The following is a 22968-nucleotide window of genomic DNA, read 5'->3' on the forward strand; positions in this document are numbered from 1 at the left end:
AAAAAATTTATGAAGATTGCAATTAATGCAAATTGAAAGATGTATTTTTAAAGATATACTTCTTGTTTTATATTTTTACTTCAAATTAAACCACAGAAAGCAGTAACATAAATGTTCAAAGTTCTTCAACTAACAGGCCTTGCCTGTGTGAACATGCTTGGTGACATATGGCTAAAAGCACTTTTTTATATAACGACATTTTTTCTACCCATGTCACACTCTATATATCAGTCTACTTTGTTCTTGAGGGCAGGTCTCAGTATTATTCAACTTTGTAAGCCAGCACTCACCAGAGAGCACAAGGCACACAGTAGGACTTCATGTTTGCTCCAAGGGTTTCCATTTGAGCAGGGATCATGCAGGGTAACTGCTGGAAGAGCATGCCTTTTTCCTCCAGTCTTAAACTAGGCAGAGAAGTCTTATAGTCTTTATTTCCTGGGGTAGCACACACTGCTTTACTACATTCTAATAAACGTGATCAATCCAGTGAACTCTTGAGGGAATCTCAGGAAGAAAGAGCAGATGTGGTGAGGACCCATTCCTCTGCTCCTTGGCTGGAGGGTTTCTGGCCAACCCCCGTATAAGATGGCCCTGCCTTGTAGCCACTGCTCAGTCATAGTCCTCCACCAGGGGCAGGTTACTGTGAAAACCAACTGCAGCTCTCCAGTGGCAGCCTCACGCTTAGTTTATACACACAGCATGTAAAACATCAAAAATGCTACCATGCAGTCTATTTTCATAATGTTGAGGTGTCATACTTTGATATTTTGAAATGAAAAAACAGTAAGACTTTTCTACACAGTACTAAATCTTAACCCTCGATAACGTAAACATTGCTGTTGAGTCACTTCAAAGTACAGTGATGTACATAAGCTAAGTCCAAACTGTAGAACCGCTCACAATTGATGGATATCTTCTGATGTTCAGGGCTAAAGCCCATAGACCCAAATCTTGATTATTAAATCAGAGAATTGGAGTTTATTTCCACCATCACTAGAGGGAGAGAGGAGAAAGGGGTTTCAAAGTGCCTATTCCATACCACTCTGCAAATGATATCTGTGTGTAGACACATCTATGTAACATAAGAGACACACAGCATAAGATACACACACGTCACCTAAATATATCAGAACGTGACCTTCATTATCATGCGGCATTGGCAATACTCTTTTCTTATTCCTGTTCCATTTTTCTGTAACTAACAAATATATATACTTTAATGGCCCTTATAAGAAGGAGGTATGCAATAATATATTTGTTGTTTTTAGATGGTAAAGCCCATACTTTGGGGGGATAGTTAATAGAATCCTCAGGTTATTTGCTCTTTTACCTTATCTTTTTAAGTCAGCAGCAGCCCCCTTTCTCTAAGTTAACAGCTTCTTGTATATGCTGTTATTCAGGTTACTAGAGCAGGTATCCATTTTACTTGCCATCAGCTGCCCGCTGCTGTTGTAACTGCTGGGATCAGCACTCTCTTTGCAGCATAAGATACTGTAGAGGTACCTCTGGCAGTCAGAGGAAGCATAATAGTAAACCAAGGGGTCAATGCAACAGCTTATGCTGCTGACACAGACACAGAGGAGATAAGCAAAGTAGGCGGCCTCTGTGGTGGAATCCTGAGAAAGGAATGAGTAATGCAGAATCAGAAGGACATTTGTGGGCCCAAAACAAATGATGAAGATACAGAAAACAGCCGCCGACAGGAACAAAGCTCGGGATTTTTTGCTCCGGGTGGCAACCGTGGAAGAGCTAAGACATCGAATGATAGACACATAACAGACTGTGGAAATGATCAAGGGCACAAAAAAGAAGAAAGCAGAGAAGGTTGAGAAGTAATATGCATAATAGCCTTCAAGCAGGGTCTTATTGAGCACGTCATGACAGGTGGTTATGTTGAGCCCCGGCACCTGGGTGGTTTGCTCCTTGAGGAGAAGAGGTACCACCCCAGCTATGGCCATCCCCCAAATGGCTAGGCAAGTGAAGGAGGCCCGTCCCAAAGTACGCCAGGAGAGGGACTCAATGGGATACACCACAGCCAGGAACCGGTCAATGCTTATGACGGTCATGAGCATGATGGATGCATACATGTTACAGTAAAACGCGGCCGTGACAAAGCGACACATTTCAGACCCGAATATCCAATCCATTCCAGAAAAGTAATAGCTGATCTTAAATGGGAGCACAGACACAAAGAGCACATCGGCCATAGCCAGGTGCAACATGTATACCACAGCAGGCTTCTTGACCTTCATTTTCAAGATGAACACAACGATGGCCATGAGATTGAGAGGAAGGCTGACTAAAAACACGCCGGTGTACACAGAGGGGATAAAGAGAGTCAACCAGGCGCTGGTCAGGTATCCCGAGACATCTTCCGAGATGAACACAGGTGGCAGTTTTGGAAGAGGACTACTTTTGTTGATGGGGTTGAATCTGTCTTCAGTTAACCCACTTTCATTTTCCTCCTCATATTCCCCCATGGGGAATGGTTCATATCTGTCATTGGAATGCCTGAGACTAAATGACCGGGGATCCACAGTTGCATTTGTTGCTTTTGACGCTATTAAAAAAAAAAAAAAAAAGGAATTAAGAAAGCAAGAGAGACAATTAGAAAGAGTACATTATTTTCTTTTTTATTTTCTTTTTTTTGGTTTTCTTAACAGGAGTCTGGGTGGTAAAAAAACAGGCAGTATACAAATGGATTAGAGGCTTTATCAAGGAATTTGCTAACTCAAAATAACATACAACATTGTATTTGGGGGGTCAAGGAAACACTTTTAAAACTCTGTTCCTCAGAGGGACAGAGGTGACCAATATGCTTCCAGACACATACCCTGTAGGAGATTAGGAAAGAGTATGTGATATGAACGTAAAAATGAGCAATTTCTGGAGCCAGAGCTATCCAAACATTTCATTCCAGGTTGTGACTTCTCCTTCCTCCATATGCCTTCACGTGCACATTTTCTTTATTTACTTTGCAGCCACTCCTTGAAACACATTCCTCTCAATAGAAAAATCCATAAAGAAAGCTGGGGAGATTTCTTAAAGATTATGGCGTTAGAACAAATTCAATGTAAGACCAAAGTCTCCCACTTCCATGATCAATGGCATGTGACAATTTTCCTCTTACTCTTTTCAGTTTAGACAGTGTAATGTCCCAGATCTTTCATCGTGGTTGGGTCCAGACCACAGTCCTTAGAAGTTATCTTCTAAGTTAACTACAAGTTACCTATCACCTCAGTCATCTTCCTGCCTCCTTCCTAAGCAGATCAGAGCAGTAGAGATGGGCCTTGTTCATGGCCTTCCTCAGCTCAGTTCTAGAAAGCTACAAGTGGGAGGATAACCGGACTTTTATTTAAAAGTATAATCCAAAAGTCAAAATAAAGGCTCAGCTGCAAACTTCCTTTGATCACTCTCTTCCACTAAAAACATCCATTTGAAATGTTCATCCAAGAAATGGAACACCTGGCTTCTCCTTCCGTGGAGCTTTGTGAAAATTCTGCCATTAAGGAGACTGGGAGAAAAATTTAGGCATTGGAAAGCTAAAGCTGAGGGGTGGGGTGAGACACCCCAGGGGAAAGAGGGGAGGGGGTATCTACCTCGGGGTATCTACCTCTGGGACTGTTCACAACAAAGGCTAGACGTGCAGGTCACTTAGAAGTAATATTAGAGGCTTAAAAGATTGGCTGGAAATTTGTATAAGTACAGTGGATTTTCAAACTTTTGGTTTCATTTTTCAGTAATGGAATCCTTCCTGCAAAAAAATTTCCCACAGAGAAGCACTGTGCAGCAAGAGTTCTGCTTCTGCACTGGCTAAATAAGGTCCTAACAGAAGACCCAACCATCCCTTAAGATAAAAATAAAGGCTCATATGCAGTTTGATATCTGTAAATGCTAAATCTGTAATGGCAAACTCAGAACCCCTTTTCTCCCCCAAATCTATGATCTGAAGGCATTTAGGTCATAGACCTGAAGGTATCTAGAGAGATTCTCATCAACATTGACACCCATCCTGTAGGTTTCCTGTTTTTAATGATTTTTAGCTTGAGAGAGGATGTCACTAACTCTAGCCTCTAAAAGTGAGTAAAACTCAACTAAAATTTTGTCTTTTTGCTCTAAAAAATCAGATAGCAGAGTTTAGGGCAACCATAGTCAGTGAAAAATGAGGAGAGAATTCTCAAAAGGAAAAAATCAGAGAAGGGAGCCCTAAATTCTAAAGCAAATTCTGCTCAAAGCTTTCACTGATTTTTGATCATGCACTCATAGGGAAGATGGAAAGCAGTTTTGTTAAAAATAAAAGAACTGAAGTGGTATTTGATTGTTTGGTTAAGTGGGAGTTGCATTTTGAGTCCAGTCATATTAACTGTTTGCTAAAGTGAAAACACCAAAATTCCTTGAAGGACTATAATAAAATTCAGATTCTTCACAGTGTGACATTGCCCAGGATACAATCTAAAAGCATTCAGTACAAAAAGAATCAGGAAAATGTGATGCTGTGTCAAAAAACCAATCCCAAAATGACCCAGATGTTGAAATTAGCAGAGAAAGATTGTTAACTATGCAACTACACATTTGCAACTATGTGCAATGAAGTAAAGGAAAATATTTCATTGACATGAATGGGAAAAAAAATACCCCAAGATATACTGGCAAAGAAACCAACCAATAGAAATTCTAGAACTAGAAAATATAATAAATTAATATCTATTTCCAATATGAAAAGGAAAGCTATGGGAGTAGTATTAACTACTAAGAGACGGTAGATGAGGACGTGGCCATGAAAGGTAGAGGTCAAACTACCTCATCCAGGTCATGAGCGGTTCCCCTGAAGATGAAGGGCTAATCTGGCAGGAGATGTGTCACAGGGAAAAAACAACTATTTCCATGACCCAGCTTCTGAACACACATAGATCTAGACTATTCCTCAAGGGTAAGAGACCACTTCTATCACTCTCTGAATGTTTAGTCCACTGCCCCGCACATGGTAGGTACTTCTTATACTGGCTTTTCTTTCTTCTCTAATTTAAAAAGAGTTTAAAATTTTAATATTTTGATTTACAACTACATGTAAGTTTTACAACTACATATAAGAAGCAGGTACAGCATTATATTAATAGTTTGATATCTGTATATGCTAAGTAATGAGCTCAGTCAAAAACCTAATTTCTATTCACCATCAAGCAACTAACCCCATTTAGCTGTTTTACCTGCCCCCAGGCCCCTTCCCTCTGGTAACTACCATTCTGTCATCAGAACCTAAGGGTTTGTTTTTGTTTTATTTTGTTTGTTCATCCGTATTGCTTATTTTCCACATATGAGTGAAAACATATGTTTGCGTTTCTCCCTCTGATTTATTTCACTTAGAACAATCACCTCAAATTCCATCCATGTTGTCATAAATAATAAGATATCATCTATTTTTATAATTGAGGAGTATTTCACATCTACTTCATCCAGTCTTCTGCCGATTGCCATTTAGGTTGTTTCCATAGCTTTTCTAATAAATTAGCTTCCCATCACAGATTTGCATTCTAATAGATCCTTTAAGGAATCGCTTACACTTCTGAACTCAGTCTCAGACTCCCCAAAATAGAATTCCAGTACCTATTTGGCCTGTAAAAATATGCCAGTGAGTAGCACCCACGTGAAATAGGACAATGCCTTTACTTTATAAACTCTGACAAGAATTGCTAGATTCTAACCCCTCTTTCTCTCACTGCAATGTAGCTTCCTTTTAAACCCAATTATTTGTTCATTCTCATTTACTTTTAAGTTAAAGCAGAATCTAGGCTTTTCTTCCTTCTTATTTAGCATTTTTTTTGTACTGTTTTTCAGTGCAATGAGGGGCCTGACTGCGTTGTAAAGTACACAGCCCCCATGTTCAGAGCGAGATCAAATTTAGTCTTTTCCAGAAGCGTCTCCTCCTCCTGGAGGAGTGTCTAACCTACTGTGTGCAACTTAACCCAGACACAAGGAGGCCTGACACTGGTATCAGTAGCCCTGCTGTGGGATGGGAAGGTAGCTACCCTCAAGGTCATAATGAATGTGTGGGAGCTGAAAGAAAAGAATGAATGGTTTCTGGGATCTTAATACCACAAAGATATGTGTCCTTTGAGGCTGATGCAGAAGAACATTAAAATAACACAATATTTCTCTGCAGACTTGGGAGCCTGGCCAGGTTGAGGACTTTTTTTTAAAGATTTATTTATTTTTATACAAGAACTGGGGTATAGACCAGAGGTGCGGGAGGGTGAGAGGAGGTCTGTTGCACCATGTGGGTTTCTCCCTGGCTGGCTGGGAATTGAACCTGTGCTGCAGAGGCTGCAGACAGCTTCACAGTACTGCGCTCAACCCACTGCGCCACCGGGGAGGCCCAAGGTTGAGGACTTTTGTCACGCATGGTGGTACACTCACTCACGTGCACATATGTGCAAAAACCAAGGCACCACCTAGAGAAGTGACACAATTTGAACTACTAAGTACCTATCACTAAGCTTCTTAGATACTAAGACTTGAACTGAAAATTAGGTTGCACTCTGTATTTAGTACTTTGGCAGTAAGTATTTATTTTAAAGAAATGTCTTTCCTGGCTAAGCCTTCTGGGAAAGAGTGGTATTCATGACACAGGCATTATACTCACTGGAACATGAAATGTTTCTACGCTGGAGCCAAGGAAGAAAGCTCAATCCCTTGGTTAAACACTATTGCTTAAGGTGCCACTTTCCCTTGCTATTAAATATAAGCTTCATATTCTGACTTTTGGGGAATTAAAGAACGTCAGCAAAAACTTTTTTTTTTTGGGTTTAAGTGTATACCAGCATCAAAGAAAGCACAAAACCAATTCCAGGTGGACAGATATAGCCAACTAGCTCAAGCCCTTAAGGCTGAAATTTGAGTTTGAATATCTTGCTTTTCCTCCAGCCCTAGCACAGCTCATAGGTCAAGGAGAAAGTGCCTGTTAGAGCCAAAAAGTTTGTAATTCATTTGTTTTTGTTGTGTGGTCACACACACACACACTCACACACACATACACTCACACAGAGCTGAGGTCCTAAACCCAGTTCTCACACTTGCTAGCTAAGTTTTATTTAATTTAAGTTCCCTAAATGGCTCTTGAATAGTTTTGCTCCTGAGTATAGCATATAGCTAACCAGCCTGAATATAAAATCTATCTCTGGAAATTTTTTAAAATTAGCAACTCAGGCGATGCTTTCTGTGCCTTTGCAGAGATCTGGCCAGGAAGCAGAGCGGTGGCTAGGTGCTTGTTCAAGGCCCCATTCCATCCCGGGGTACACACACGCCAGCCCAGTGCTGACTCAGCTCTGTCTTACAGGGTTCACACTCTCTGAGAATTAACAAAGCAGAAGTCCTAGGATCTGGCTCACATTCCCACACAGAGCAGAAGAGTTGAGTCCTGTACATTTCCATGAATGAATCAACACTACAGGCCAAAGAGAAATAAAGAAGAGAATGATGGAAAAATAATAAAATCATAGCAGCCCCATCAAGTGGAAAAGTGCTCCACTCCTTTATATGGAAAAGCATATCATTTTCCAGTGAAAATAACCAATGCTCCTTAAAGTACTAACTGATTACAGATCTGGGGTAAAAATACATTAGATGGGGCCTCCCTTGTGGAGCAACAGGTAAGGCGCAACCTATAAGCTGTCGGCAGCCTCTGCAGCACAAGTTCGATCCCCCACCAGGGAGCTAACCCACATGGCGCAGCAGACCTCTCCTGACTCGCTTGCTGCTCCCCTCAGCCGGGTATTTCAGTCAATCTGCCTGTTCTGCTCCCCACTCTGTCTCTGGTGAATCCTCTCACCCCACACCTCTGGCTTGTACCCCAGTTCCTTAAAAAAATACATTAGGTGAGTCTGAATATCTTCAGAGAATATTAAGGTCAGGTCAGAAAGACTCTGGAGTCAATCTGAAGGGACCCCCACTAACCAAAATGGAACAATTGATCATCAAGAGAAGTAATGACAGAATGAGTTACAGTCACATATGCTAAGATCCAGGGGTTCAGAATGAGTTCAGATGAAAACAAAATCTTTCTGATCACCTTTAGTGGAAATGAGGAGATCCAGTTGGAAAATAGGTAAATAAAGGCACGATTCAAGCATTTACCTTGTCTTTTCTGAATAAACAATATTTCACAGAAACCAAAGAATCAAAAAGCAAAGTTCTTCTTCAGATAATAATTCCAGTGTATAAATACGGAAATAGAAATAGATTTTTAAAAGCATTGTTGTAGAAAATAATGGTCTTAGTCCAATCATCATTAGTGGCGTCTAAAACCGTTAGGTGTAAGGTCGATGGCGAACTTTACAGTGACTGGCTGAATGAGCTGACAACACTGGAATCCACTGAATCAGCTTAAGATCTCAAGGAGAGAGACAATTTTGAGGTGATGTAAAAGGAAGTACGAAGCGCCACTGCTGCAGTAGTGTTACAAAAAACCAAATCTAAGTCTGATCAAGTCTCCAGCTCCAAGGACCCAGCACGTTACAGAGAGTGAAGAGAACAGGCCGGCCTGATGAGCAGCCCTGCCAGATGCTGGTGGCTAGCTCCAGCATGCAGGAAACACCCTCAGACAAATGACTCAGTTTCTTTGACAAAAAGTCATAAACAAGGAGGAGAAGGGAAATGGTTACAGATTAAAAGACATTTAAGAAACATGTCAGCCAAATACAGATACAGTGGTGGGCCTTGTTTGATCCTGATTCATATAAAACAACCAAAAAGGCATTTTTGAGACAACCAGTGAAATTTGAACACTGACTGAATATTACATCATATTAAGAAATTGCTCTTGGTAAGTAGGTGCAGTAATGGTTTTGTGGTTATGTAAAAAAAAAAAAAAAAAGGAGTTCTTTTCTGTAAGGATATTTATACTGATGTTTTTATGAATAAAATGATATATCGAGGATTTGATATAAATTTGTCTTATGGGGAGGGAAGAATGTGAAGGTATAGATAAAACAAGCCATAAGAGGTAGCTAGACTGTTCATTTTGGGATATGTTTGAAAATTTCCATAATAGAAAGTCAAACAAACAAGCTTTTTGTGTGTGTGTATATTTACTTGCCACTAAACTAAGGGCAAGGGTTTTGCTTTTGGCTTTCTTTTACCTTAGGTTTGAAGGGGAAAAAGTTCTTGCATGTTTTGTGAACACAGTTTTATATTTGATACTAACTCCTCAGAGGCTTTTCTGGAACATGAAGGCATCAGTGTATGAAAGATACATCTCATTTGTTGAGTTCCTATTATAGGGCTTCCCCTCTATCTGAAAGGAGAATAATTACACTTGGTATGATTTGGTAGCTTGTATTTTTGATCTTTGCATGCTCAAAATTTTTTCATTTAGATTAATGGTAATAGCATTCCCAGGTCCAAAGAGTAACCCACCAAGTCATACCAACAAAGAACATGTCTACTTTCAGATAGCAGAGGAAACCTGTATATGGCAAGCACTTCACTTACCTTACCTCATTGAAGTATAACCCTCTTCTGAAGGAAAAAAGGGATGTGTGGCCTAAACTTATGGGCAACATGAAGGCACAGAGAGGCTAAGTAACCAATTCAAAGTCACACAGCTAGTAAGTGAAGAGACCAGGACTGGAATCTAAATCTGCCTGGCTATGGGTTCTTTGGTCTTTTGAACCACACCACACTACCCTGCCCTTTTAAGAAATTTGAGATTCGTGACCTATTCCTAAAAGAGTACTATTTTCTCTAAGCGTTTACCAATATGCATCTGCCATTCTTTTAACTACAGCAGGAAGTACGTGATCATGTGAATAAATAATTTGATGGTGCCCAAGGCTCTGTGCTTGGTAATTCAGGAATCCTGTTAACCCCAGTTACATACCAACCCCAGGTCAACAACCCAGCCAGCACAGACAGGACAGATGAAGCAGAGAGACATTCAAGGGCAAAAATAAACCCTTCAAAATACTATTTTCGATGGGGCAGAAGCATGAGCAGGAAATGGACAAAAACTTCTGAGGAGGAAAAATCAGAATTAAAGGCAGAATAAGGTAAAAGTGGCTGCAGGATTAAGAGATGTCCAATACCAGAGAATGTCACCCCCAACCCTCTCCACACTCCCACACTTCCCCGGCCACCCCAGGCCAGGACTCAACTGGAAAGCACACCTAGGAAAAAATTGGGCAAGAGGCCGTTTCAGTTAAGTGCAAAGCAAAGACAACCAGCAAATTTAAACATCAGTGTACCCAAAACCAAAGCAGGCATAGAGAGGACAAGGTAAGCTGGAACCTTTGGTTGGGGCTTCCTGGAGGCCACATGGTCTTAGGACACTGCAGGCCTCTGGGGAACCTCTCAGATTCCTCCTAGTTTTCCCCATTCCTCAGGACAGTTGTCCACCACAACTTACAGCCTTGAGCATATTATGTCTGGTAATGCTACCCTCTCCAAGACAAAGAACCAAAAGGAAAACTAATTCACAGGAAAAGATGTTACTAATCACTAGTTCCTGCCGGTACCAACTGTCTCCAACCCCAGCTCCGCCCAAGTCTATCTCAGTGTGTAAACCTAAACTCAAATTAGGTTCTAGATATGATAGAAACATCATAAACAGCCCTTTACAGAATGTGGAACTCTTCTTACAGGACTGAGGGTTTTAATTCTGCAAACTACAGATAAGTTGCTGCACCTGCAGATGGTAGAGATTCAACAGTGTTATAAAATCAACTTACAGGGCTGTCGAGGCACTCTAGACTTGTAGCTATGGAGATACGATGACTGTCCATGTATATTTACTACACACACGCACACCCGGTGTAGGTATACTTCCTACCGTTGATGTTGGCCGACAAAAACCAAAACAGCGGAAAACACTCTCTCACGATACTATTTAACGCCTTATTCAATTCATTGTGGATTTGAAATATAAGTAGATTATGTAATGTCCTTTCCTAAAGTGAAATAAATTTATTTTCAAGTGCATATTATGGATAATTCCTATTAATTTAAAAGACAGGGTTGTCCAGAAAGCATATAAAGGCCTACCACCGCCTTTTATGTGGCAAAACAACATCCATGCTTTGGGATGGCGAGGAGGCCCTATTTGCAGTGGGTTTGTCCAAGCACAATATGGAAAGGGGGTTTGAGAGAAATAGACGTTCATACCCAGGAAAAAACAGTATCAGCCTGTACAGAGAACTATTTACTCTGAGTTCTAGCAAAAGCAAGAGAGGGCCCATGGCAGAAAGAAAGAAACCACAAACTAGGGAAACTAAACTGAAAAGTCTGTATGTCACAACGGTGGCATCTTAGCATCACAGTAAAAACCAAACCAAAGCCACGGTCCATAATGTCTCTTCTTAGATGTTTTGTGAGCACCTGCAGCAAAAGAGGTTGTAAGTATGGACAGGAGGTGCAAGGGGTTGGGAGCTTCTTGAGTGCTAATAGGTACAGGGCTTCCTTTTGGGGTGATGAAAATGTTTTAGAACTAGATAGGGGTGATGGTTGTGCAATACTGTAAATGTACTGAATGCAGCTGAATTCTGTACTTTAAAATGGTTAAGTGTATCTATGTAAATTTTATCTCAACTTAAAAATACGACCTATTAATGAGAGGTCTGAGCGAAAAAGGGGTGTGTGCCCAAAATAAGGAGCGTGAAAAGATTAGAAATGTGGGTCCGGGTGAACTGAGGGGTGAGGGAGGGGGCAGCAAGGGCCCAGGGGAGAAGACTGGGCAAAACATCCTGGAAAGGTGGAACATTCTGAGCTGCTGAGAAACCAGGTTAGGGCCACAGCACATGATGGAAGGTAACTAGCAGAGAGGACAGCAGAATATTCCTGAGAAAGAGTCAGAACGCCTCAATAAGCTCTCACACAAAGGAAAGGTGGACAAATTAGGAGACATCATACTATCTTGATGTGTCTGGTAAAAATAAAGCCAAAGTCACAATGAATGAATGAAAGCATACATGAGAGAGAGAAGGGAGAGAGGGAGGGAAGAAAGGAAAACAGAAAGAAATTCTTTTAGATAGATATTATAGTAGCAAATGACTTGCTGGTTCATAAGAAAACTGAATTTCAGGTTTTACAGAGGTTTCTGGTCTGCGTACACCAGAATCACTGTCCAGTTTTGTGTTCTATGCTTCAGCTTAAGATTTCAGTTTCTGAGTAAAAGTCAATTAATTGGCATATTCACCACTAGGGATCTATTTATGGTCTGCCTTATCTATTAGCAAAAGTAAATGGCAGGACACCAAACAGCAGGCAAGCATAAACATTTACAAGACTCCTCCATGTGCCAGGTCTGAGCTACCAAGCCAATGAGGCCCTGACTTTACCTTCTAGAGGTCCCTGGGAGCACAGGGGGACTACTTTATACTCCAAGAGGGGCTAGAGGTCTGGATGGCTTCTTTTTGATAGGGTGTGGTAGAGAAAGCTTGCACTTTAAAAAGACAGACGTGATCAAATCCCAGTTCCTCTTTTAACTAGACTTGTCACTTAACAATTCTGGGTCTCAGTTCCCTTACTTGTAAAATGAGAATGACATCTATTCAAAGGGTTGTTATAAGACGTAAATAAGACTGTATAGGTAGGATGTTGCCTGATAGGTACCTCATAGAGGGGTAACTTTTTCATTCAATGTGAACATATGGACGGTGAAAGAAGGCATGCTGGGCACAGGGGGTGGCAGGGAGAAGGAAGCCAGAGAAAGCAAAGTTCTTGGAGGAAGAACTAGTGGGTTGGGCTGGGTGTAGCACAGGTAATACAATTGGCCATATAATAGGGCAGGGATTTGTAATGGGGGACTGGAAAGAGGTTAGGGGCCCATTCTGCAAGGAGGGGGCACCACACTCTATGTTAAAGAATCAGGTGTGACCCTGTGGGCAGGAAAGCAGCACCCAGGCCCCTCTGCCAATTACTGTAAGCCATTCTTGAAATTTTCACCCTCCAGATCCTTATAAAAATATTTAATAGATTTTGTCTATTGGGGCATATAACAGGTATTGTTTCAGGTGTACAACATGATTTGATGACTGGATATAACAGATGCTCGCAAAGTTTATACACATCTCCTGGACACTGACCCTCTTTGATGAAGGCGAGTCATCGCACTAAAATCACCTGGATACAGGAATATAAACTGGTTAATGGACTTAACAAATTTCTCAATAAATATCTACTGAGTGAAGATTTGTTCTAGACTTCGTGTGGATAAGTGGAAATTTATGTTCTTGGTCAAGGAGATGAGATACTCACAAAGTGACAAAGCAAGAGATGCCAAAATGAGTCAGAACAAAAAGTCCGAGTGTGCCTGGGATGAGTTCGCATGGGTGAGTGGGGTAGGCTGTGGCAGGATTTCCTATGGGCTGGGGTCTCCGGCCGCTCTTATCACAGAGAGCTGGTTATGACAGATGTGTTTAAATTTTCCAGTGTGCAATGATAATAAAAAGGAGGCCTATTTTGGTTGATTTAAAAATTCTCCAAAGAGTAATCCTTGCACCCAGGACCCCCTCCTCTACTGTCTCTGAATTTTAATTTCACCATCAGCAAAGTTAAACACCCACTTTACAACTTGATTTGAGAGGGAGAATGCGATAATGTGATGTGAATCTACCCCCTAGACTCGACATGGACTATGACAAGAATCAACACGCTTTCCTGTTCTTCTCTCATCCTCTTTCCTATTCTCCCTTCCAAAGTAGGATCCGGCACAAACAAAGTAGTTAAAGTTTGTACAGTGATGTTTCTGTCTACACCAGCTCTGTTCACCTTAGCATGCACCATCTGAGTTCACGGGAAGTAAATGGCAGCCTTAACCTCACTCTCTAAATGAGGTCAAAAAGCTTCCTGAGCTGCCAGCAGCCTCTGCGGCGCCGGTTCGATCCCCGGCTGCTCCCCGGCCACCGGAGGAGGGTACCACATGGCGCGCAGACCTCTCCTGCCGCCCGCTGCTGCCCTCAGCAGTGTACTTTGGTCCTTCTGTCTGCTCCCTGCTCTGGCTCTGGTGAATTCTCTTACCCTCCCGCGCTTCTGACTGTACCCAGTGCATGTATAAAACAAAAAACAAACAAACAAATAATAAATAAATAAAACATGCCTCTATAAAATTAAAAAAAAAAAAAAAAAGCTTCCTGAGGGACACCTGTGAGGAAAGGTGACTACGGAGGAATATGCATTTGTGTGAAAGAATTCCTTACTCCCCCAAATCCCAATGAAAATTTGTATTTTCAAGAGCTTGGCCTGAAATAAAATTACACAGTAATATCTGACATCACATATCACCACACAAACATCCCAAGAGATAAAGTTCATTTTACCCACATTTTACCCACAGGTTAGTTGCTATAAAATTTTGCAGGCCTATCTGCAAATGCACCCAGAGCAAAGCAGGGCAGAGGAAATGTACTGTGCCACCGCTTAATCTTGATATGTTCATACGATTTCCAGAGTGGAAGTCATATAGACAATCTTTCACTGATAAAAAGGCAAACAGCCAGAATTTGCTTCTGCATGTTAAAAAAAAAAAAGGCAGCTCTAGTCTTATAAAGTATTGTTACTAAAAAGGAAACAAAAATATGCTACCCCCCCCCCCCAACACACACACATTTTAACGAGTGTCTTTACAGGCTGAAAACTCCTGTGTCTTGTTTTTTATGGGGAGAGGTTGGAAAATACATTTAGTTGGTCAAGTAGTCAGACACTTAAATTAGTGGCAACCTCCTCTTTGCAGCAGACCAGAAACTGAAATACTGAAATCAGATGGTGTCGGAGGGAGCAGAGGATATGCTTTTCCTCCACTCACTTAGAACCAATAGCTTCCAAGTAACAAACAAAACTTCCCAACAAGTGCCACCCACCTCCCAATGGCTATCTCTTATGGCTCTCTGGCTCCACTTTCTACTACATGGACAAAGGGACTGAGGTTTTTGTCTAAACCACTTTCCTCCTCTGCGAAATGTACAAGAGAAACAATCTCAACAAAACAGAACTTGGGCTGGCGAGGGTCTCCATTTTATACTGAAAAGGCCAGACGTTTATTGGTGGAGCAACGTGAGACCCTTTCTTTTGGGGGATGGTCCTGAGATAAACAGGCCACACAGCTACAGCAAATGCAACCAGTGGCCACAGCTTCCCTTGGAAAATCCGACGCCGGGATCCTCCATCTCTAGCACCGGTCGCAGGCCGGCTGCACCCCCCAGAGCCAGGCTAAAGGGGCGTCGGCTGGGTGGGTGGGACAGGCGCGCCACCGAGGTGGGACAGGAGGACACGCGATCTCAGCCCTAACGCTTGCTCGGTTTTAAGAGGAAACTGAGGCAAAAGTGCGGTCCGAGGCACCCTCCTCAAAGAAAGGGCGCTGTGCGGACCCACTTAGTCCCCTCCAAGCGCCCCTCCTCCCGCGCGCCCCATTCCCGCGGCGGCCCCGGCTGCCGCGCCAGAAGGGACCGGGGGAAGCACCGCGGGCGGCTCTCACCTCGCTGTCGGCCCGGGGCGCGGGCGCAGAGCTGGGGGCCGCACAGGCTGAGTCCCGCGGCGACCAACAGCAGCCGCCGCGGTCCCATTGTCCCGGGGCTCGGCGCGGTCTGCGCGGCCCGGCCGCTCGCGGACACGACCCCGCCTCCGGGGCCCGGCCTCGGCGCGCTCGTCCTCCTGGGGCAGGTCCGGCGGCCCGCGGGTGCCTGCGTGGGACTGAGCGCTCGCCGCCCGGCCGCAGACTCCGGCGCCCCGCGGGCCCGCGCGCTCGTCCTGCGCCGCCGGGCGGGGGCGGGGCGCGGCGGGGGCGGGACCCGGGCGAGGGGGAAGAGCGCCCCCCGGCGCGGAGCGCGCGCCTTCACGCGGCGGCCGCCGGCCCCTCGTCCCGCGTACCCCTCGGTTCCCGCTCAGCCGCCCCCGGAGCGTGGCTACCCGGCTGCCTCGCGCGCGCGCTGCGCCCCCAGCCGGGTCTCCCCGGCTCCGTCCCGGGCCCCCGCAGCCCGCCGCTGCCCGCGCGGGAATCCGAACCAGACAGTTTTTCCTCTGGGAAGCTTGGACCTGCGGATCTGTCAGCGGCTCAGTCTGGCAGGGCCGTGGAACGCGGCCGCTGCTGGCTCAGCCTTCAGTTGCCCTCCCAGAGAGCGGGGACAGCCGCGCGGTCCGGGATCAAAGATGCGCCCCGGGGCGCCGGCCCCCCACGGCCCAGGCCCAGACCTCCTGGCCCCCGCAGGGCGCTGGGCTTCGAGCACCGAGCTTATTTGGGAACTCCATTAGCGACCACTTTGAAAGTGACTTGGGGCTATGGATTAAACAGCTTTTTCTGTAATGATAGGTAGGTAAGGACAGAATTCCTACATTTGGACAGAATTTTTTTTTTTTAAAAAAAGATTATTCATGCACACAAGAGCTGGGTACAGGCCAGAGATGCGGGGGGTGAGAGGATTCACCAGAGACAGGGTGGGGAACAGAACAGGCAGACTGACTGAAACACACTGCTGAGGGGAGCAGTGGGCGGGCGAGACAGGAGAGGTCTGCTGCAACATGTGGGTTGCTCCCTGGCTGACTGCTGAGTGAACTCGTGCTTCAGAGGCTGCAGACAGCTTCATAGTGCTGTGCTTAACCCCTTGCGCCACCAGGGAGGCCCTCTTTTATTTTTTAATGAGGTATCATCTCACACCTGTGAGAATGGCACTTTTTTTAAAAAAAAGATTTATTTATGCATACTAGAACTGGGGTACAGGCCAGAAGTGTGTGTGTGTGTGGGGGGGGGGTTGAAAGAATTCATCGGAGACAGAGTGGGGAACAGAACAGGCAGACTGACTGAAGTACACTGCTGAGGGGAGAAGCGGGCGAGACAGGAGAGGTCTGCCTCGCCATGTGGGTAGCTCCCTAGCCTGCTGGGGATCGAACTCGGGCTGCAGAGGCTGCGGATAGTTTCATAAGTTGCGTCTTAACCCCTTGTGCCACCAGGGAGGCCCTGGACGGAATTTTTGACAGCATCATCATCTTATTATTATTATTGTTTCCCTGTATTTTGCGAAGTTAGGCATTTCATATGCGGGCACTTACTCACGGACACTCCGGCTGCGAGTGGAACCAGCCATCCCAGGGCGGCCTCTCCTTCCCGCCCCCACCCGGTGTAACTGTTTTTCCTCTAAAACGAGCCTGAGCCTCGGCCGGCCCCGCAGGACCCCCGGGCTGCTGTTCTCTGCGCACCGGCCCTGCGGGCGCCTCCTGCAAAAGCGAAGCCCGGAGGGCGCAGCGCCCTGTGTTCTTCTCTTAAGGGGCGCTCGCGCTTTCCTGGACGCTGTGACTTGAGTTTAATAGTTTGGACAAATTCAAGTCACAGGGCTGGGGACACCTAAAGACCCCGTGGAGGACGTGGCGCCTGAGGCCCCGGCGGCATCAGCACGCAGTTAATTCTGCTTGGAGACCCTATCTGGCCTTTTCGACCGCAACCGGAATTGGCTCCTCTTCCCGGCAGTTTCTAGGAAAAGTTTATCCGCAGCCCTTTCTCTTCTCAGATGTGCGGGCGTGTTCTGTGCCCTTTGCCGATAAACTGCCCGCTGAGAGGCAAGGGTCAGGTTTTAAGCTTTTTTAAAAGGGAAGTTTACAGCGGGAGTGTCATTCCACAACGAGAACCCTGATAGTGAAGCCAGAGGAGAAAATATAGCAAAGACCATGTTGTTCTTCCCTTTACTCCCCAGCCCCTATCATCCTCAGAGCACAGCGCCCTGGGGTGCATAGAAGCTGCTCTAAAATTACTAAATAAAACAATTTAGTGCTATTTAAAAATTATCCCTATTCAATTTTCCAAAGAACACATACGCAAGGAAGAGACTTCTTCCCTCGGTGTAACATACGCCGCCCTATTTTTCATCAATGCTAACATGCCATTGATTTCAATGCACAACTTATGTACCAAAAGCAAGAAAAACATACTGATAATTAAACTGTGACATGCTGGTGACTGTAAGAAACATGTCAATTCAGGGTGGTTAGACATACTGTATGAAATGAAAAGGTAATCAATAGACGTGGCTAAAAAAAATGTATGAGACCAAGGATATTAAAGAAAAGTTAGATTCTCCAACCTCCCCTTCTAAGAACCTCACTCTGTGATATTCTTATCCACCAATGGTGGACAGTTTCTGTCCACCATTCAAGAAAATGTCTCCACAAAATATGTGCAAATTCTTAAAAAGTGGAATAATGTGTACTATGACTACACTTAAATTTTATTGATTTTATTGGTGAAAAGTGTCTTTAACCATTTTTACAAAACTGTGAAGTTTAAAAGGGTGTTTTTTCCTCTTAATTAGAACAGAATGTACCTCTTCTGACAAAACCAGGGCCCTTGAAACAAGGAAATGTTTAAATTCGTCAGTCATGTTAACTAAATTAAAGTATCCTTTAGAAAGGCTAAATACAATAAGGAGGGGGAGTTAACACAATGAAGTTATTTCTTTAGTGTTTTCTAAAAGAAAACAGATGATTACTAATCATGCAGCCACCAAAGTTGAATTCACCTTTAAAAACAGTGGTTTGAACTTCAGTTTAGCAGATTCTGTGACCCTACTTAAGACCTATGAAATCAGATTCCACATTGACGACAAGAACCCAGGTGATAATATGTCTATCAGGTCAAAGTTTGAAATACAGTATTTGAAGTCAGTGGTTCTCAAAGTTTAGCATTACTCAGAATCATTTGGAAGACTTGTTAAACCACAGTACTAGGCCCCACCTTCAGTTTCTCTTTTGGAAATCTGGGGTATGGTCTGAAAATTTGCACTTTTAACAAGTTCCCAGGTGCCGCTGATGCTGAAGCTACTTGTGGTGGTGGGGCTTGGAGGGTGGAGACATTTTGAAAATCACTACGTTGAGAGGAAAAAATAACTGAACAGGATTCCATTATAGTTTGTGTAATTTTCCTTAAATTACACAGTATCTCGGGCCTCCTTGGTAGTACAAGGGGTTAAGTCTCAGTACTATGAAGCAATCCACAGTTACTGCAGCAAGAGTTCCATCCCCAGCCAGGTAGATGACCCACATATATAGCACAGCAGACCTCTTCTGTCTTGCCCACTGCTCCCCAGCAGTATATTTCAGTAGATCTCCTGTTCTGTTCCCTACTCTGTGTCTGGTGAATCCTCTCACCCCAGCACCTCTGGTCTGTACCCCAGCTCTTACATGCATAAATAAATAAATCTTTAAAAAAATAAATTACACAACATCTCAAGCCGAGAAGAGCATAGTGCTTAATATAAGACCCCTGGGCCTATAAGACATCAACAGATATATATAAATGCACATCTATCCTATGCTGTCTAAACTTTTTGGGTACTTTCTGTTTCTATTTTTCTAATTTTCTCATGTACATTTTTGTACTCTTAGTACATTTGCATGTTTAAAAATTTAGTATTGCTTTGTTTTAAATATTTACACAGGGAATATTTCTGCAGCTTGCATTTTTCTAGATTTATGTGGGGGCCTAGCTGCTGGTTGTATAGTCTTGAGACTGAAGACCTGTGATCCAAGAGTTTTGATGTCTGAGGGCAGAAGATAGTTGTCCGATTCAAGAAGGGAGAAAGGGAGAATTTGCCCTTCTTCAGCCTTTTGAGTCTATTTAGACCTTCACAAGATTGGATGATGCACACCTGCTTTGGTGAGGGGGTTTTTCTACTCAGACCCACCCCAAATAATTCGTTGTCAGCTAACTGGGCAACCCTTAGCCCCGATGCATAAAATGAACCATCACAGGTTCCAATATATTTTAGCTAAGAGATTTTATACTCTAAAGAAAATGAACTAGAAAGAAAGGCAATCTAAAAAATCTGTGTGCATTATCTTCTTTGGAGGTAAGAGTTGAGAGCACATATGTTGTTAGACTGAGGCTACCAGTAAACTCCGCATTCATACAAGGGCCAACCTAAAGCAAGATGGGGGCTCCTGAGGGGCCATGGGGTGGTGGGGGTCAGTCTCTTTCTCAGTCCACTGAAGAACCCACCTCTGGGCCTCTATCTCTCTGTCGTTTAGAATGCACTGCCAGGCTCTGGACTCAGCAGTGATGGAGACATCTCTGTGCTGTGGAGCTTACAGGACAACTTAGGGGGTTCTATCTTAACCTACTAAGGTTACTAAGTGCTGGTTTCAGTAGCAGAGACAAAAAAGATTTTTCAAAAGCTTATCAAAAATAAGACCACTCAAGACTGACCAGAATCTCACAAAACATTGATGACTTTACTATTCAGAAGACTGTGGTTTGACTCTTGGAGTGTTTGAGGAGCACCACAGAACCTACTTACCACAGCCCAAGTTGTAAAAATGACATCATAAATAGTACCACTACTTAGCACCCAGCCACACATGCATACACCAGCATACATATGATAGTCAAAGATTGCAGTGTGATTTCCTCACTGCCGACATCAAACACAGATCTTTTGAGTGTAGGAGGGTGCTACTTAAGTCCTGTGTACCCTTTTAAGTTCCAGATACTGAAAATTGGAGTTCAGGGAAGCATGGACTCTTAGTCTTCCAGAGTGAAGATCATTTTTTTTTTTAAAGATTTATTTATTTATACAAGAACCGGGGTACAGGCCAGAGGCGTGGGAGGGTGAGAATTCACCAGAGACAGAGCCTGGAACAGAACAGTCAGACTGATGAACTACACTGCTGAAGGGAGCAGTGGGCGAGACAGGAGAGGTCTGCTGCACCATGTGGGATTCTCGCCGGCCGGCCGGGATCAAACCCGTGCTGCAGAGGCTGCAGACAGCTTCACAGTGCAGTGCTCAACTGCCTGCGCCACCACGGAAGGCCCCGAAGATCATTTCTTAACAGAGGAAACATGATCGAATGTACATCAAAATACCTGAGTTATTTATGCAAAAATCAAGTTCTTTCAATTGCTAAGTGCCTTAAAGGCAAAAAAAAAAAAAATTTCCCCTTCCCATTAAAAAAATATGAGCATGGGACAGGGGCCATATTTTGATGCTTCTTTGGCATCAGGTTTATTTTGAGCTGATTGGTTTAAGAAACTGCAGATACAGGAGAAGCTCTGAAAATTGACCAGCTTTCCTTTTGTAAGGAAAAAGAGCATAGAAACAGGGCTTAGCTCAGAGAGAGAGCTCCTACCGCAGAAAACTTGTACAAATGAAAGATTTAACCACGAAAAGGCCTCTGGTGGTTGCAGAAAGTCTGCCTGGGAGAGGAGCTCCTAGGAAGGCTTGGAACCAGCTTGAAAGAAGGCTTGGGGCTGCCAAGGCTTCAGTCCACTCAGGAGGTGGGCTAGATTGGGAGGTTTGGCGCAATCTGGAAGAAGCTTCCGAAGGAGACAGATGCTGCTTCAGGAGAGATGCAGCCATGGTGGGGCCTCAGCAGTACCACCTGTGACAACCCCAGCTGCCACAGGTTAGCTGGATCCAGTCCACCACTTCCTGGGTTGTGTGCCAGTTCCAGGCTCTCATGGGGTGGGGAGTACCACCATTTTGCATGAGCAGCTTCTGGTTTGGACTATTAGACACTGCGGACACGACCTGGGGAAGGACAGCTGGCCACTTGTAGCCTTAGGAACTCTTCTTACCCCGGTCTCCTTCTGTAAGGAAACCCTGTCATCATTGCACCGAGGTTGAACCATGTCTTGCATTGTGGGCACACGGGCAAAGAGCTCACAGTGACCTTCCCCCGCTTTGCTGCTTTCAGTAGGGCAATCCTTTATCCCATATTTTCTCTTCTCACTTTCCTGAAAATTACCATCTCCCATCCTCCAACATCTTTCTTGTGTCTTTACATGAAGATGGTATTAATGTGGTAGCTTGGACGGTTTTACTCAGTTTTCCTAGCTATCCTTCAGGGATAAATGAATTGTGCACATTCATAAACTTCTGTTTTTCTCTTGTTAATCTGTCTTATTAATGTGATCTTAGCCAAGAACTTGGAAGGGTAGAGGGAAAATTATCTTTCCTCCTTTACACTGGTCAAGAGGCTTTAGTGGCTCCAGGTTATGAGGAATTCAACTGCCCCCTGACTTGGGGATTGGTTCAGTCTTCCTGGGAGGGGCACAGGCCTTGGCTCCAACAATCCCTGTTCCCATGCCCACACTGGCTTCTTTTTCCCGCTCCATTACCTGCTTTCCTCTCTGGGTCATTCATTCCTGTCCCTTCAAAGCCTCAAACAAGCGACAACTGGTGATATCTTAACCTCATTGTGTGGGCCAACAGAAGAAAACATTCATAGCTTTCCTTCAGGGTATTGGCATGACGCAAAATTCTTTATTGGTATAGATAATATTCAAGCATATCACTCGGTGACAGAATAAATTGAAATTAGCTTCTTTCAACCATATGACCCGGCAATTCCACTATTAGGGATCTACCCAAAGTACATAAAAATACCGATTCAAAAGAGCACCTGTACACCTGTGTTTATTGCAGCACTATTTACAATAGGTAAAACCTGGAAACAACCCAAATGCCCAAAAATAGATGCCTGGATCAAGAAGATGTGGCATATATACACAATGGAATATTATTCAGCCATCAAAAAGATAATCTCATGCCATTTGCAGCAACATGGATGGAACTAAAAGGAATTACGCTCAGTGAAATAAGCCAGAAGGAAAAAGAAAAACATCGGATGGTTTCACTTACAGCAAGAATATAGGGGAACCCAATAAGACATCAGTGTAAAAAAATAGTAACAGAACAAAACACAACAAAGCAAAAACGGACAATTATAAATCACAGACATCCTGCAGAGGAGGAGGCGGGAGAGGGATCAGAGGGAGGGAGGGAGGAGCTCAGGGGACTGAGGTGATGGTGCACGGGTGCATTGGTGAAGGAAACTCTATGGGGACTACACCTGAGGGAGTGGGGGGAAGCAAATATTGTTTAAAAATGAACAATGATATAAAAAATAAAAAAAATAGGAAAAAAAAAGATTAGCTCCTTTCAGAGATGCTATGAAAGATTAGTTTTTGTCTTCAAACATCTTTTCCTAATTTTGGCCCCT

The 22968-nt window shown here is 43.9% G+C and overlaps 1 protein-coding gene across 1 annotated transcript; it reads right to left on the reverse strand.

Annotated features, from left to right (window-relative positions):
- Window positions 1–1364: 1364 nt before the first annotated feature.
- F2R (coagulation factor II thrombin receptor) lies at window positions 1365–15548 on the reverse strand (the record flags this gene model as incomplete). Its single annotated transcript, XM_084233988.1, has 2 exons — window positions 1365–2560; window positions 15461–15548. The coding sequence occupies 2 exons, from the start codon at window positions 15546–15548 to the stop codon at window positions 1365–1367; spliced, it is 1284 nt and encodes a 427-aa protein (XP_084090114.1).
- Window positions 15549–22968: the final 7420 nt, after the last annotated feature.

This window comes from Talpa europaea (assembly GCF_964194135.1).
Source record: "Talpa europaea genome assembly, chromosome: 5".
Classification (NCBI taxonomy): Eukaryota; Metazoa; Chordata; class Mammalia; order Eulipotyphla; family Talpidae; genus Talpa; species Talpa europaea.